At 29.4% G+C, this 17,281-nt stretch overlaps 1 protein-coding gene across 1 annotated transcript; it reads right to left on the reverse strand.

The window, feature by feature from the left end:
• Positions 1-430: 430 nt before the first annotated feature.
• On the reverse strand, positions 431-10,876 carry LOC116776246 (pro-neuropeptide Y-like). Its single transcript, XM_032669392.2, has 3 exons — positions 10,845-10,876; positions 1,012-1,177; positions 431-828 (listed from the first exon to the last, which is right to left on the reverse strand). The coding sequence occupies exons 2-3, from the start codon at positions 1,173-1,175 to the stop codon at positions 717-719; spliced, it is 276 nt and encodes a 91-aa protein (XP_032525283.1). The 5' UTR covers positions 1,176-1,177; positions 10,845-10,876; the 3' UTR covers positions 431-716.
• Positions 10,877-17,281: the final 6,405 nt, after the last annotated feature.

Raw genomic sequence — 17,281 nt, forward strand, 5'->3', positions numbered from 1 at the left:
CAGATAAAGTAAGAACAGATAAGAAGAGTGACACAATAACTTTGACATAACCCAAATCGTGTTGCCCCAAAAAGTTGCACAAAGCACCTGATCTGAATCTAAGGTAGATTTGATTTACTGTTAATGATTTTATATTTAATGAGATCTAAGTCTTTCTTTCTTTTCTTTCTTTCTTTCTTAAATTTTCGGATTTACTATGCGTTTTTTATTATTTAAACTACATAATCCCGGCGTTTCGGTTACGTTTCAGCAAACGTGATCACTGGCAGACGAGATGAGTTTTTTTTATTTATATTTTGTTCATTATAAAAAAAATCTTGAGAGAGTTGAATATTTGATAATAATAGACAATAATTAAAGATCTTTCTGTTAGTAGAAGGCATACTTTCATATATTTATTTTTTTAGGGACAAAAATAAAACGCAAAACATTATGTATTGCATCGAATAAAGTTTATTTTAAAACTACAATTTCTATTTAATGAAATAACAATCACCAAAAATAATTTTCACCCAGCCTGAAATTTATCTTTCTGTGACGTGTCTTAATTGACTAGAATCGAGACGGAAAAAAAATTAATCCTTAATCATAATAATATAACTAACATAATTTAGTCTTAAGATTATTTGGCACTAATAGGAAAGGAAATATTTACGTTCGGAAAGGTAAGGAAGACCATTACTTGGGCGTTCTATCGTTCGTAAAATTTTTCGTGTCTATGTGTATCCAAGGTTTTTGAACACGTCGTCATTGAGATTGTTCTCGAAGAACGGCATCTCTCTGAAGATGACGGACGCGTCAGCTATATGCATTTGCCTCTTTCCGTATCTGAAAGAAAAAGTTTTATCCGAATACATAATGAAAAACATATAAGCAACATAATTTAGGAATTTAAGATATCAAGTCTTGTTTCCATAGAATAAATATGACTAGAAAAAATTAAATTCGTTAACACACATAGCCTTATTACTATAATAACATAGGATGCTTTTAATTTAATATATTAAAGACCTTCCTCTGCCGTGCACGGAGTAATATTCCTGAAGTTCTTTGAGATAATTAGATATCTGTTCCGCTGTATCAAATCGTTCAGGGCGTCGAGGCCGAGGGTACTGCGCCTGTGACGAACTCATCATCACGAAGGACAAGAAAATCATGGGAAGTAGGAGACGCATGGCTGAAAATACAATTGTTAAAATTATGAGGGTGGATTTTAAAAAGATATCTGATGGTTAACTACACATTGTCGGGTATCAACTGAAGTTTATTACAAAAATCTATAAAATATCATCTTTTCGCTATATTTAAAAATATCTTTTTATTAACTCTGGGGCATATTGAAGATATTCAAACTTCATATAAAAAAACATCCACTTCGTATTTAGTTGTTTCGGCTTCAATCGATGGCCGTCTTGCTTTATAATAATTTAAACTTTGAAATCTGATCTTAAAATTTCATAGTTTCCCAAAAATATAATTTTAATTAAATACAATATCAATTCAGTTCGTAGGAGTCGATGTACGTCAAGCAGTCCTTCTTGTTAATGCTGAGACTATGGCAATATTTTTCGACTATAATATTGAAATTTCTCACCTACCTCCAAATATTTTGGTAGCTTGACAGAGATTATCTCAAAAGCTATTGCCGTTTTAGTTAAACTGTCATCAGCTAACTTCCCTACTAATACTCTAAACAAGGGAATTTATTACGTATATGTATGTATATATATATATATATATAAGACCAAATGTATGGATGGATATATGCATTGTTTGATATAGTTTTACGTAACAAGTGCTAAAATAACTGATTTGCAAAAACATCCAATAATGTTTAGAAGGTTTCAGACATGACAGATTAGTTTATTTTAAAATTCTATGTGCCTTTGTTATTAGCAACGTACAGTATTTGTATGGAGTCCCCTAAAGTAAAAGGGGCCTGCCGTTTGGTTAGCCAATTAGCCCAATTAGATGTCGCGAACCAAAGCTAGTGATATTAATATTTGTAATGAAAATCTTAGCATAATATTAAATTCTTCAAATAAATATCATTAAAGTTGATTAAATTAACAATTATGCTTTAAAGATATTTTTATTAAGAACTAAATATTATTCAAGATTGAGAATTAAATGAAAGAAATTTTCAAGAATTTAAACCCGATTTATTAATACAAATTTATAACTACATACTTATTTTGTTACAATTTTTAAAGTACATTTTTTTTTTGGTGGTTAAATTGAAATTTTTTTATACTTAGACAAGAAACTGAGACTTGAAATATAATAAACTTGAAAACGAAGAAAAAGCACAAGAACGTAACGAGTTCTTTAAAAAATAAACAACATAATATAAACGATTGAATATTTTATGTTTTGTATAAACTTTCAGTGATATATTTAGAAGTAGTTTTTAAGAAATAAAAGCCTCAACCACAAATAGTAACCTGCTACAAAAATAAAAATATATTTATCAACAACAATGTATGGAACTTTAAAAAACGATCTTTTTTTATGTCAAAAGGAGGCAAACGAGCGGACGGCCTACCTAATGGAGGTAGTACCGTCACCCATGGAGATCCGAATAAAATTTTGCAGATGCGTTGCCACTCTTATTTGGGAAAGAGGAAAAGGAAAGGATGGGAGCCACAATTAACACGCAATAATTCTGGATTTCGTGACATTCTCATATTACTTTCAATTCAATAATCGGATTACAAGTGAAAATTAAAATTTATATTATAAAGGTTGTTTCACACCTCATTATCTATGGCAGTTATTCAGACTTTACTGTCACAAGTTTTTAATGCAACGGAATAAGTTTTTAACGGCTCAAATATTATAACCGTGTTATGGTTTCCAATAAGCACGCGTGATGTGTTGCCATATAGCCATGGGTTGATTTAATTAATATATCATCATCATCATCATCATCATATATATTTATATGTAAAAGCTGTAATTTAAATTTATATTACGTGATAGTGTTCATAGTACATCACGAATGATGATAAACTTATACTAATTAAATTATTAAAATTTTAATAAACTTGTACTGTTTTGGGCGTTTTCCATTAAGTATGTATCATGCGGTACATCAATATAAATAAAAACCTCGCCTAATCTCCACTGAACTAGCAGTTGTTTAATTATATAGTGATATGTATGGTGCGAGCAACTTGATATTTATAAAATTATAATTCCACAAAAGACGAAAGTAATTATCTTATTAGGTATGAAATCTTTTTGAAAACGAGCGGCTCTTTTGTTGTAATAACATTTTGAAATTAATAAGATCACGAGTGTCGTACATAGATTAAATAATTAATAAACAATCACGGGATTTGTATTATCTAGATCACAGATAACATACTAACGTTACTTTTAATGACAACGGCCATAGTAACACACAGATAATATATTTACATATAAAATATTTATAGTAATATTATGTTAGGTTAAAGTTAATACGTTTTTTAATATTAAATGTTATATGGCTTACAAAAGAGTTTTATTATGTGCTTCTATGGCGCATTCTAAAAAAACTACTTAAATATTATCTGTGGTCTACATTATTGCTCACCTAATAAATTGGCGGTGAAGAATATTTTCAGAAGCTAAAGGAGTGTGATTTACAGCGCAATAATGGTGTAAAAATTTTATATCGCCAATAATTCACAGACAATATTTATTATGTTGACATTAATATTATTTTCCAGTAAATTGCATTCCGTAGCAAACATATTTTTTAATTCGAAGCTGTAAAACTAGACGGCTATTGAAATAGCGACACTTATTCAGATATACGAGTGTTTTAAAACGACATTAAAAAATAGGAACATTTTGAACAAGGCTGTGTTTGTAAAGACCAATAGGAGCTATTTGTATGCTGTAATATCACAAGTTTTACGTCCACACATTATGTGAAGACAAGTTCCCGGTTATACATTTATAAATATTCACGAATATTGGTATTAACGTAGGTTATTGAACGAGATCCGGAACTCACTTCGCATGTAATGTGAAGATGAAGGGTACTCGTAGTAAGTAAAATGATAACAAAGACTTTCACGTGTATCCATTTAAATAAAATTAAGTTTTACGTATATTACTATAGTTTTTAATTATCTAAACTTCATACTCCCGATGTTTCGGTTACTTTCCGGCAACCGCGATCACTGCCGAGCTGAAAGTGTCTGTCTGTAAGTCTTCTATAATAAATATATTATCTGCCGCCAAAGGTTCCTTAATTTCCTCTCTTACTGTTCTGGATGCACGCAGAATGCTCTAACTGTATCTTGACGTCTTACAGCGTGATCACGGACAGGGATTGTATATTTTTGATGAAAGGATCCCAGGTGTTAGATATTTTCCAGCCATCTTGTCTATTGACATTAGGATGTTTTTTTTTAATACAATAGCCGTGGGAATTATTGTTTGTATGTGCCTGTCTTCACGAGCGGGCTCAGTGGTTTGTCAAACCGAATATAGTTGGCTGATGGCCTGGTTTATCCACCGTGCGTTCACATGGTTGCCGATAATATCATTGTAAAATAATAAAAAAACGCGTAGTCGTATCCAAAAATCTTAGTTTTATTTGAGGTAAGCATGTTCAATAAATACTATTCCAGACATTACGAGAGTTGCATCTTTTCCTTATATCACGTGTGAAGAAAAATCCCTATTTTATTATATCCCTCCCATTAATTGCGCTACTGATAATTTTGGTAAAAAAAAATCTAATTGTATCTATCCAATAGATGTATGTTGAGTTTCACAACTAAGAGTCGACCTTAGAACATTCATAGTCAGTAGGTTAATAGGAGCTTGGTCGGTGGAGGTGAGCGTTTAACGCGTCAGATAGGGTCCTCTAAACCTACACCTGGGTCGCAAGTCCCAGGCAATGTTGAAGCTCCTCTCCCTGCAACGCTGGACCCGGCACCCGCACGGTGAATCCGTGGAATGAGGTTTCGTCTCTATCGAGCTAACTGACAACAAGATGGTCTTTCCTGCGAACGGAACCAGACGTAGCCCTGGGTGCAGCCCAAAAGTTTCGTCACGATACAACGATAGAAGTTCCAAGAAATTTCTCAAATCATGTATCAATATCAATCATCTATTCTTAAATGTCTAGAGAACTGTTCAATCACGGACCAAAACTATTCAATATGCAGAAAGAAAAATAAGGTAGTCCGAAATTTTCTAAACTTTCCAACGCTAACATAAAATTTAAGTAATTCATACTTAACGTGCTTCCTAAATACAAGTCAATATATTATTAAAAACAATAGTTTTTGTCTTACTCGAGAAGAATATCTTGAAATTCAAAAGTACGTTATAATGTTTGGTAATTCAAAGAAAAACTGTGATAAACGTTAAGCTCCAAAGAAAATAAGTGCCATAGTTTCTTGTTCAGAATGCCAAAATAGGCGTATAGTGTATCGATAGCACAAAATCAATTTAAAATTAAACCGCCCAGGCACTTTCAACGCCTTCATTAAATCATAAACACATCAGTAAATTAGTTTGCCGTCACAACGACCATGAGAGCTGTTCAAACAAAGCTTTTCAGTTTTGAGTTATTTATAACTGATAAAACTTTTATTGTGGACATTTTAAAATGCGATAACATCGGTGGAATAAAAGGGATCAAATCTAAATGTCATTATGTACCGGCTTAAATGTGCCATTTGTAAAACAAATAAAAAATAATGCCATAACAAAACTGTTTTTATGGCATTGCCATAATTATATATCGTACTTTTATAAATAACTTAGAGAGGAATTTGAAATTATCAATGGATTTTGCGAGAAAAAATTCATGAAAACACTATTTAAGCTGAATATAAAAAAAAATATGGCAAAATTTTTGTTCTTTAGTCGTGAAATTAGGTGTTATCTTCTTTCTTATGCAACAGAAATTTAAAAAGAAATGCTATTTATATCTTCTCTATATTTTCCCCTTTCAATAAATCCGCGGAGAGAAAATTAACATTGAAGGTTAGCGATGGATATACAGAAATCTATCGATAAAACTACGACTATTATTTGTACACTGTGAATCTAATGTCACATTAAATGACGTCTATACTGAATGAAATAATAAATATATAATTGCGTATTTCGTTCAATAACTATGATAAAATATTTATGTAAAAAAAATATGTATAACTTTTCCTTATTCAGAAACAATCAAGCCAAATAAACGAAGTGAGGTATCATTTTGTTCACAGTCTATGATCATATAAATATAAATAATATAATATTACACGTATGGTATAAATTACGAAAAAAAAAATATCACGGTACATATTTATCGATAAAACTATCCACATACTGCCATCACTAGCCACGTTTGATTAGTTGACCACAATAGAATCTATGTATGATTGGAATCCAGAACTGTACATAAATATTGCTCCATTGTTACAATTCTAATGCAAAAGGAATAAAATCTTTTGTAAGACATTTAAATTACAACACGCGTTTATATACGTCTCAATTACTGCTGACCTGTCCACAATAGTTTTACTTATTGAAAAAAACAAATATATACAGTAACAAGAAAAAAAATATTATTAAAACATTTACGTATAAAAAAATCTACATAATTATTAACAATTTAAAAAATAGTCGAAGAAAAAATAAAACGTTTGTTCCAATTGTTACAGTCAGTTCAGAAATCCCAAACTTTTAAAACGGCCAATAAAATGTCGTCGAAACTATTGATACATAGATTAAAAAAATCCAAGTGTAGGTAAAATTAATGTATCTATGACGTGTCATAAGATATTAAATTTTATTATAAAATAAAATCAGTCACACTTTATTACCAGAAACAATAAAGTTAATATTTTTTACAAGAAATTAGAAATCATATTAGTTTTATAATAATCAATTTTTTTACTCAATTTGTATATAATATAAAAAAGAGGGAGAAAAGTATAATAAGTAAACGATTTTTTGATGACCTCAAGACCTTTCTTTCCTTATTTGATAATGTCAAATTAGAAATACTGAAGGTTTTATCAATACATGAACGTAACACAAGAAAATGAAAAACAGAAAACGCGTAGAACGTAGTGTGACGCTGCCACTTTGAACTGAGGTTACTATACTAAAAAGGAACTTAAAAAATCCAAAGCGTATATGGAATTACGTAACATACTTACATCATATATATTATTAGATAACTATGTAAGGACCTGTAAATATATATCTAATATTAAACTAGCTATAAAAACTCATTTGTCGTATGACACGTATCTCGTTAGTGTTGCCAGCCGTGATAACAATTTCCGATGTCAGAATCCCTTTGACTTGTAACACTGATTTTAAAATTCAAATTCTGTTTCACAGCCATTACGGCTTGGTTAATTTGTATTAATATTAATGACAGATTTTGAGATGATGTAAATTTTAATTCGGTATATATTAAGACACGGGTCTTGTTTAATATGATAGATTTAATTAATGATTTAAAATTACAGTGTGGACGTCATTTTGATATTTTTCTTATGTTCTCTTCATTACGATTGTAATATTTTAAGCTAACAACGGTATTCCAGTATTTTTAGGTCAAATTTATGCGAAGATTGTTGTATGAAAAACTGTTACCGCTCTGTATGTGGTGTGATGCTACAAGCTGGGCGTGGACCTGTGTTGATCAATAGTTCTGATTATTTAAAAAGAAAGGTTTCATCAGGATAGGTTCAGTACTTTTCTTTTTAACAGCAACAGATACAGTATTGTTTTTATGATGTGATTAAGCCACGGTTTGTATCGGTCTGCCAACAACGTACAGATGTACATATTGCATAAAACCTATTACCATCTTAAGGGAATTGATTAAAAATATGGACGTGCAACCTAACAAAGACAAAGTTTATAATCAGGAGAAGTGGACAAAGATAATTTTATATAAATTATCATTCAAATGCATATATATATATTTTTTTAAGACATTCTACATTATGTTATATGTATAATTATGTTAGTCATTTAAGACTTAAGGCAATATATATATATATAAAAATGATTGTACCAACCGAAATATTATTTTAGTCTTTGATATTTTTTGTTATAACAACATGAATTTATCTTCTGGGGAATTTTAACTGGTGACAGATGGGTGGAGGTTTTAGTCCTTGATTACGGAACTCTAAAAATTGAAGCATCTAAATGGAAGTGCTTAATAATATTAATGAAGTTCAAAGCTTGCTTCGACACTATTTAACATATGTATATATAAGTTAGCCCAACTTTTAGGCTTATTTGTTAAAAAAAAAAACTATTGAAAATATTCGTATATAATACGATTATTAGAAAATCTTCGAGATACTTCAATATAATAAACCTGTGTGACGCAAAAGTTTTTTAAATTTCGCTGTCACATTTAATATATTATTATTAATTAAGTTCCGCTTTTTCATATAATTTAGTTTTATTTGAACTAAAAAAAAATACAGACGAATTGACGACGAATAACCTATTCTTTGAGGTCGGCTAAAATGTATATGTTATTGTATTACAACCTAACACGATTTGGCGCTGTTAAACGCATTGTTCGTTATTATAAGATTATTTTTTGAAGTGAAACTTGTAATGCGACTTGCAACAGGGTTGCGTTAAACTTACAATGCACCTGGGGAGGGGAGACAGAAAGTACACAGCTAGTAAATGGGTGGGTCGTTTGTGAGTTGTATGCAATGTTTACTGAGGTTTTCTTAAAGCAACCCCTTCCTTTTTAATATCCACACTACGAATTTGACGAAGGACTCCACGCACTTTGTATATTATATTGATATGAAAAACTCTTCGTATGTACTGAACAAATCTTTATAAGAAAATTAATAATAATAATAATATAATACACAAAAACACAGACAGACATTTATATTATATATTAAATATAACCGCATCATCCTAAATTATAACTGAAAGGCGTCTATTGAACATAAATTTTGACTTAACAATAAAATTTCCGGTAAATCTTTATTGTCCGAATAAGGTTAAGTGCGAGTTATTCGTTACAGAAATAGATGAATGTTTTTGTATATAAAAGAAATATTATATATATATAAATAATGTTATAAGTATAAAAATAGCAATCACGCATATTGAAAAACAAAAAAAAAACGGAAAATTCAATGAAATTTGGTGTACTTAGTATTTTAAAATAATTAATTAAAAAAAAAATTATGTAGGTATCAGAAGAAAATAAATATCTTTATATTTACATATAGATAATTTTTTTATTTAAATCTGCTTGCATTGAGAATATTATTTCGATTTTATAATAAAAATAACCTAAAAATCTTATATATCTTTTTGAATCGTAATTATAATGGTTATCGGAACGGAGTTTGTAACATTAATGTTAAAATTAATTACTTTTGAACATCTAACAAACGCTTGTCAGGTTGTGAGTAAAGTTTTTTTCTATGTTAAAACGTTTGAGATAAAATTAATTAACTACATGTATTGGCTTCCTTTGTATCTTGTTACACACAAAATTTTTGCTATTTTATAATTTTACAAGATGGCGGACAGGTGATAACACACACGTATGTATATATATATATATATATATACACTGTAGCAATAATGGATTTTACTGTTTTCGGACTAAACATTTCGCTTGAGTTGAATTATTTAATATATCGGTAAATATTTTAGAATAATTTGCTTGTGCTCTTAATATCGAAAAGAAATTTATATTATTTTTTAACGACTTTCTGGAACATTTGTATAAAATTTAAAACAAAATCCATATTTTTCTGTAATAATATATGAATAGCATAGATTTATTTGGGAATAAATGTTTTCTTAAAGAAATAAAATTCTAGATATCTAAAAGGTAACACAAGAAAAATCCTATCGAAGTGAAAGTAGACGAAAAATTTAGTTCATATTTTATATAGTCAAATCATATCCTTTTCATTGCCCTTAACCGACTACTGTATAAAAAAAGATGAGTTATTGTTTTATCTACGTAAAATATTTATTTTACATTAAAAAAAAAAAAAAAACTTTAAATCATAAACATTTTCCTTTATTAAGTCGAGATAGCGTAATGTGAAAAGTTGAAAGTCTGTGTAGTTTTAAATCAAATCGCGAATAGTTTGAAAAAAAAAAAGCAATCAAAGACGGAAATGGAAGAAAGCTATTACGGTTAGTCTTACAGGAGGAGAATATTTTTAAAATGGCGTCCACTTATAAAGAGCCCTCGGAACTGTCATTTTAATAAGGAGACCGTTGTTGTATTTTATATGTACAAACTCTTTTAAACTAATTGGCTAAAAATATATACATTTATAGTTCATTTCATTAATAATATGTTCGTTTAATTTTATATTAGGTATTAATATATTTTTTTTATTACAAAATTTTGAAATTTCGTACCGAAATTTTGTGTTTTTTTTTTACGTACCTTAATCGCGCACTTTAAAAAATCGTTAAAGATTTCGGTTTTGTTTATTAATTATTTATTAAATTATGTTTAATATTCTTATTGAAAATTCACTGAGGTGAGTTTAAACGATTTCTAAAACGTTTTGTTTGTGATAAAGAAAAAAATATTAAATAATTTTTACCAAAAAAACCGATTATTTAATCATAAACAAAATGTGATTGAAATTAATATTAAAATATTAAAAAAAAGTGAAAATATTATCTTTTTGTATCTTTTCACTGAGATATAACAAAAATTTTCATTAACAACTCTCATACCAACAAAAATGCAGATATAAAAAAAAAAAAACAAGCAAACAAATAATATTAATTGAATTAAAAATTAGCTTATTTTAATTTTTTCAACGGAACGTGTAAGCTTAAAATATGCTTACCTTGTAATAAGCTGTCTGCTGGCTGGTTACTGTGTAAATGAGCCCCGGACGTTATAACGCGCCCTTTTATTGCCTGCATGAAATCAGCTGTTACAGGTGGGCGGGGTTTGGACAGGAAATACATGGAGTCGCTCGTTAATAAAAATATATATAATAAAAAAAAAACGAATTAATCAGAGTAATTAAATAAATGAGATTACGCTTTTTATAGGGAAATATATTTTTGAAACAAAAAAGTGAAAAAACAATATATTACTGAAGAATACTAATATTAAATTTTATTTGAAATAATCTTTTTAAGTAAATTATATTTGTATGTTTTATAATAAAATAACTTGTATATATATACATATATATTATATCTAACATTATACATTGTGTCAAAATATTTTTAAATAGAGACCGCAGTCGGAATCTAAGAAATATTTTAATAAAATAAAACACGTATAAAAGTACGTTTCATTTCTTTAATGATTTCCTTAGAAAAATATTATTTTATACTATTTACTTCAGTTAACATCATTATTATCTTTCTTTACTTTATAAGTATTTCTTTATAAGAATTGTCTTGTTGAAATCCTAATTAGTGCTATATATATATATATATATATATATATATATATATATATATATATATATATATATATATATATATAGGTATGTATAACTAAATGTATCTGTCAGTTTGTCACGAAAGAGATTATCATACGTTATCATAACTTTGTGATGTGAATATATAAGTGTCTTCCGTCGTGTGTAACAAAACAAACTCTGTATTAATGAAAAGAAAACTGAATTTGAATTGAACGAGAGCAAGAAACTATATTATCTTTAAAGATACATCTTACTTTATCTATCTTTTAGGAGTGTTAAAAAGAAATATATAAAGATGATTTATACACATAAATTCAAGCGTATTAATTAACTTTGAGAATGATAATAGTTATTTGATTGGATTAAGTATCGATCATATTTTTAATGAAATATCTATCTATTAATTATAATAATTTTATTAGTATTGGTAGCATGAAGATGTTATCAGTCACGATAGCCCACTTGGCAAAGGAAACGGAAGACAATATTCTCGAGGTTCAAGATTCGGGTCTAACTGGTGTTATAGAATTTTTCATGATATGTTTTATACTTACTATGAGGAGCTTGTATTGTGGGGGCGAGCCTTTAGCGCGCGTTGGATAGGGGCCCTTAAACCTACAGCTGAAAAAGCCACTGATCTTAATCAGAAAAATATTCCTGTGTTGATTAATCCATTCACCAAGGAAGGTTGCAAACTATACAACATCGCGCTGTGACAAAAAAGAGCAAACTATTAAACAAAAATTTGCATACATAGGAAAAATATTTCACTTTCGAGAGCTTTATTTGCGTGGATGTATCTCAAGCATATCTTAAGTTTTACACGATCTAAGCGAAATGTTAATGCATGATATATATAATAATATTATATTAACACCAACAACGCCTCCACGTTTTCGTGTCTGCGTAGCTTTGATACGATTTTTGTAATTAACCCGTAGTCTCGAACTTTAATGAAGGCGTCTCACTTAAATTCAATTTAATTCAATTAAATCTCTGCATCGCGAAATCCCCCATGAATGAAAACCATGGCCTAAAATATAACCTTATATGAATAGGACAGAAATAACTATGTGTATAAGTTGATAGACTTTGAAAAAGATTGTTCTGATATAATATGTTGCTCAAACTTTACGATATTATTTTGGTAATGAAAACTTTGTTTGACTATGCATTAAAAACGGCATACGCTCTGTATGTAGTGTGAGGAAACTTAGATTAAGGATTTAAATGGGCTTTACATAGACGAACTTTATATTTTTTTAATAGTTTACTATACTATCTGATATGTAATGTTTATTTATTTATACTATTTGTATATATATATGTGTATATTTATGTATATATTTTATGTATATATCTATGTATGTATAATATCTAAATTTCCTTATATTATATATATATTTTTTGTATACTTACATATAAAACTCTTTATTTATTTTTACCTTCTCTATTTCTATTGTACCTACTCCACGCTTTCTCATCTAGTTTCCTCTATCAATAGGGTTTCTGGTAGAGATCTCTTTTAAGACATAAGTTATCCTTTGTACATCACTTTTCTTTTGTAACTAATTTTGTAACTCTTGGTACATAAATAAATAAATATTAAAATAAATATTCAAAGAATGATAGTCGCTTTTCACAAGTTATAGTCACTCTTAACCAATACACTATCCTGATCGCGAATTACTTATACGAAGCTTACAATACATAGGAAATGTTATTTCTTTCACATCCAATACCGCAGTTAATACTGTTACGTGTGCGGTGTGAAATGTTGTACTGTGAACACTGCGTACGTAGTTTCAGTGCCGACTGGGACTAAGCATAAACTGAAAGCCAACTAGGAAATTGTATAACATACTCAATTTTGATACCTGAATAAGTAAGAAAAAAGGAGGCAAATGTCTTCAAAACTAAGGAGTATTCTATCATTCGAAAGTAAATTAAGTTTTCACCCACCACTCTAATTCAGACAAAATATACATTATACCTATATTTATTTAGTAATCAGAGTAGAAAATTTCTTTAGCCACGAAACGAACTAGCAACCAGCGAGATTTAAAGCACAGTGTAGACAGTCTTAATATTATAAGGATTATTTTTAAATATACGGAAAAAGCGCTTCAGAATAATCTTAAAGCGCTTATACGATTTTAAGCTAGTCGTATTCATTATTATTTTAAAGTTATATTTAATAATAAAAACTTTAACTGTGAAACAAAATGGCGAAGCATTTCCTATATATTACACGTTCATGTAAAGATTATTTGCGACATATTTTTATTACCATTCGTGATTATCATGAAACGATAAAGATGTTTAAAATGGTGCCAATGTCTTTAATTAAATTAATTAAATATTTACTTTAAAACTATCAGTGTTGTAGTTGACGAAATAACCTTATACTAATAGTCTTATTACTTACTACCTATGGTTAACTTAAATACCGACCGTTTGAAAGTTTATAATTCATGGTTTGTACGAATATATTACTTAATAATCATAGACTAAGGCCTGCAATTCTGGCTTGCATTTTATTGTATCTTGAAGTCGTGGTGGCCTAGAGGTTAAAAGTCCCGCCTCTCATACGTGAGGGCGCGGGTTCGAAACCTGGCAAGTACCGATGAGACCAGTGACAGACGGTGTCACCGAGCAGTGGCGGGATAACCACAAGCCCAGCCGGGAAACTGGCTGGAAGAGGCTTACTGTAGCCTTGAGGTCTTAATAGTCTAAAAAGTGCTGATGCAGAAAGCAAGGGGAAACCACTGCAACTATTTTCCCATGAAAGTTATCATGTATACGGGTCACTGATATGTGTTACCACGACGAGCCTGCAAAGACTCTTGCGACGATGATGATGATGATCTTGTATAATCTCAATGCGTTTTAATTGTCTTGCCTCTTGTCTGATCATTGCTATGTGTGAAAATTGAACGATTTTAGCATTCAACGGCTGAAGTGTGATAAAAATATTGTGAACAATGCTGTTTAGGTTATATAAATATATATATTAATATATAAGTAGATAAAATTTATAACGTATTTAAGAAGAAATAAAACACTCTTTTAAGTTAATTATTTAATCAAATTAACAAATTAAAGAAAACAGGTTGGAGATCTTAAAGGCGAAGTGTCGCTAACAATTAAACAGGGATTTACAATGATTACTTAAAAGCCTGAACGTTTGTTGTCATATGTATGTATGTTTGTTTGTAAAGCGTTTTCACTTAAACTATATGGACCGTACAGTGTAAACTCACCGTGTTTAGTTTGAATACGTAAACTCGAGGTAAGCTAATTTGACGCCGTGTTCCTGTTTATAAAAGATAAATTTTTAATATGATTATAATTTTATTGTTATTACTTCTATAAAAAAAATATTACTGAGTAACAAAAGACGTATTTAACATATATCTCTGTGTATAAAGGTAATTCTATAATTATTTAAATGGATACATAAGTTAATACTGTCCCGGATGATCTTGTAAAATTTTCGCGTTGTAGGAAACAAAATATTTCTTGCGACCTATCAAACAAATTATATCTCTATTATCTATTTTGAATTCAATCATTTTATCTGTTCACAGACAAACTAAAACACACAGATAAACTGACAACCTTATTTTTTAAGTCTTTTAAATATAAAATAGAGCATAATGAAATAATAATGTGTAGAATGGCTATATTGGTAAACTATTTATTAGTAAATAGCCGAAGTTTCATCATCATCACCAGTCTTTTGGAGCCCACTGCTGAGCAAAGCCCTCTTCTCACATGGAGAAGGTTAGGGCATTAATCACCACGCTCGCTCAAGGCGGATTGGTGATTTCAAATTTATAATTTGTAGTTATAAATTCCAGGTTTCCTCACGATGTTTTTCTTCGCCTGTCAGTGTCAGTGGTGTCTAAATACACATGACTATGAAAAATCCGATTGGTGCTTGCCAGGTTTCGAAACCGCGCTCATGCACGAGAGGCGGACCTTTAACCTCTAGGCCACCACGACATCTAAGTTTTAGTTAATGGTAGTTTTATTTTAGACTATTACCTGCTATGTAGGATGGTTTAACAGTTAAATTAAAAAGGGCAGATATTTAATCGGTGAAAATATTTTCTTTCATCAATCTAAATCATTTTCTATTGGTCAGAAAACGAACTTTGAATTTATTTTGAAGATAAAAAAATGTATTATTTTCCTCAGAATATCTTAATAGGTGTCTTGAATAATAAATGTATCCGAATTTCTCGTTTCACAGCTTAAGATAAGAATAATAAATAGGAAGGTATTTAGGATAGTCATTTAAAAATTGTTTATATTCTCGACTTCAAATACATAAGATTTTTTTTCGTTTTGTATTAACTAACCTCATGTTATATTAGACGCCTTACACAGATAATAAAACCGCTTTTTTCTTAAACTCTTTTGTAACCTTTTTACTTTAAACTTGAGACGTATACCTTGCATAAATTTTAGTATTTTACTGTCTAAGTGTTCGTTAATTAATGTCATAGTTTCATTATATTTCAGAAAATAAATCTATGGATTCTGAGATTTATAATCAGCACAATAAATTGTCCTTTGCATGTGGATTTAAAAAAAAAAACATGGAGTCAACTATGAAATATGAATGACCAATATCTTCGTATATTTTTAGATCTTCGCTTCTTCTTTATAACCTAAGAAATAGTTAAAATTTACCAAAACATCAAGAGTGTTTCGTAAAAGCGTAGTTATCGTGCCAAGTTACAATCTCGTACTAAGTTAAAGGAAATGCTTAAAAAATATTGAGCTGTTCGCGAATGGTACAATAAATATTGTAAGGAGCCTTCTTAAAAAAAGTATAATCATCAAATTAATTTAAATACATACAAATCAAGACTTAAAGAAAAAACTTGAAATCTTTAGATAGATTATTAATAAAATCTTTCATTGTATTTTAAATTGTTTCTCTGTACCGTTTGCTGTCAAAATTGCCGCGTAAATTTTAGATAATAATCAATGAAGCAACTTAAATGTCAAACGATTGCGGCAGATTATTAAAAAAAAATTAATGTTTGAAAAAATTATAAGAAAAATCTATAAATAATATTAAATATGTTCAGACATTCATCTTGATATATTTGTTGCGGACGCGTCTTAATAATTGGACGAGGTTATACTGGAATGACGCAAACGAATGAAAAATAAAGTCAATTGACTGTCCGAAAGTGGTGAAAAAGATTATTTAACATACTAAAACATAGACAATAATTATAATTAAAACTATTATAATACGTGAAATAACTATTATGAAACTAGCACCTGTCGTGTCGAGAGAAGACAAAAATTACATAAATAATATTTTTATTCAATAAAATTAGTTGCTTTGTAACGTTTATTGAATGATAGTTATTAATAATAGTAATGCGCAGACAAAACCACTTCGTATTATATGGAAGTGACATATATATGTATAGAGAGAGAGGGAGAGAGAGAGAGAGGCGAAACTTCTCATCATTCCATGGATCCACCCTGAGGGTGCCGGGTCCATCGTTGCAGGGAGAGGAGCTTCAACAGTGCCTGGGATTTGCGACCCAGGTGTAGGTTTAAATGACCCTATCTGAAGCGCATTAACCTCTCACTTCAGTAATTCAATAGTAGTACATTAAAAAAAAAATTAGTTTTCAAAATAAATTGTTAGCTATCGCATACCGCAGACCTTTTATTGAAATATCGCTTAATAAAAACTAACGATGTGAAACACGTCTATTAATAAAACATATTTAATAATAAAAAAAAAGGGAAATATCTTTTAAAAACGTTTCCCTTATTTTAAATTAGATAATTTTTTTCTGTTATCC

This window comes from Danaus plexippus, chromosome 28 (genome assembly GCF_018135715.1).
Source record: "Danaus plexippus chromosome 28, MEX_DaPlex, whole genome shotgun sequence".
Taxonomy (NCBI): domain Eukaryota; kingdom Metazoa; phylum Arthropoda; class Insecta; order Lepidoptera; family Nymphalidae; genus Danaus; species Danaus plexippus.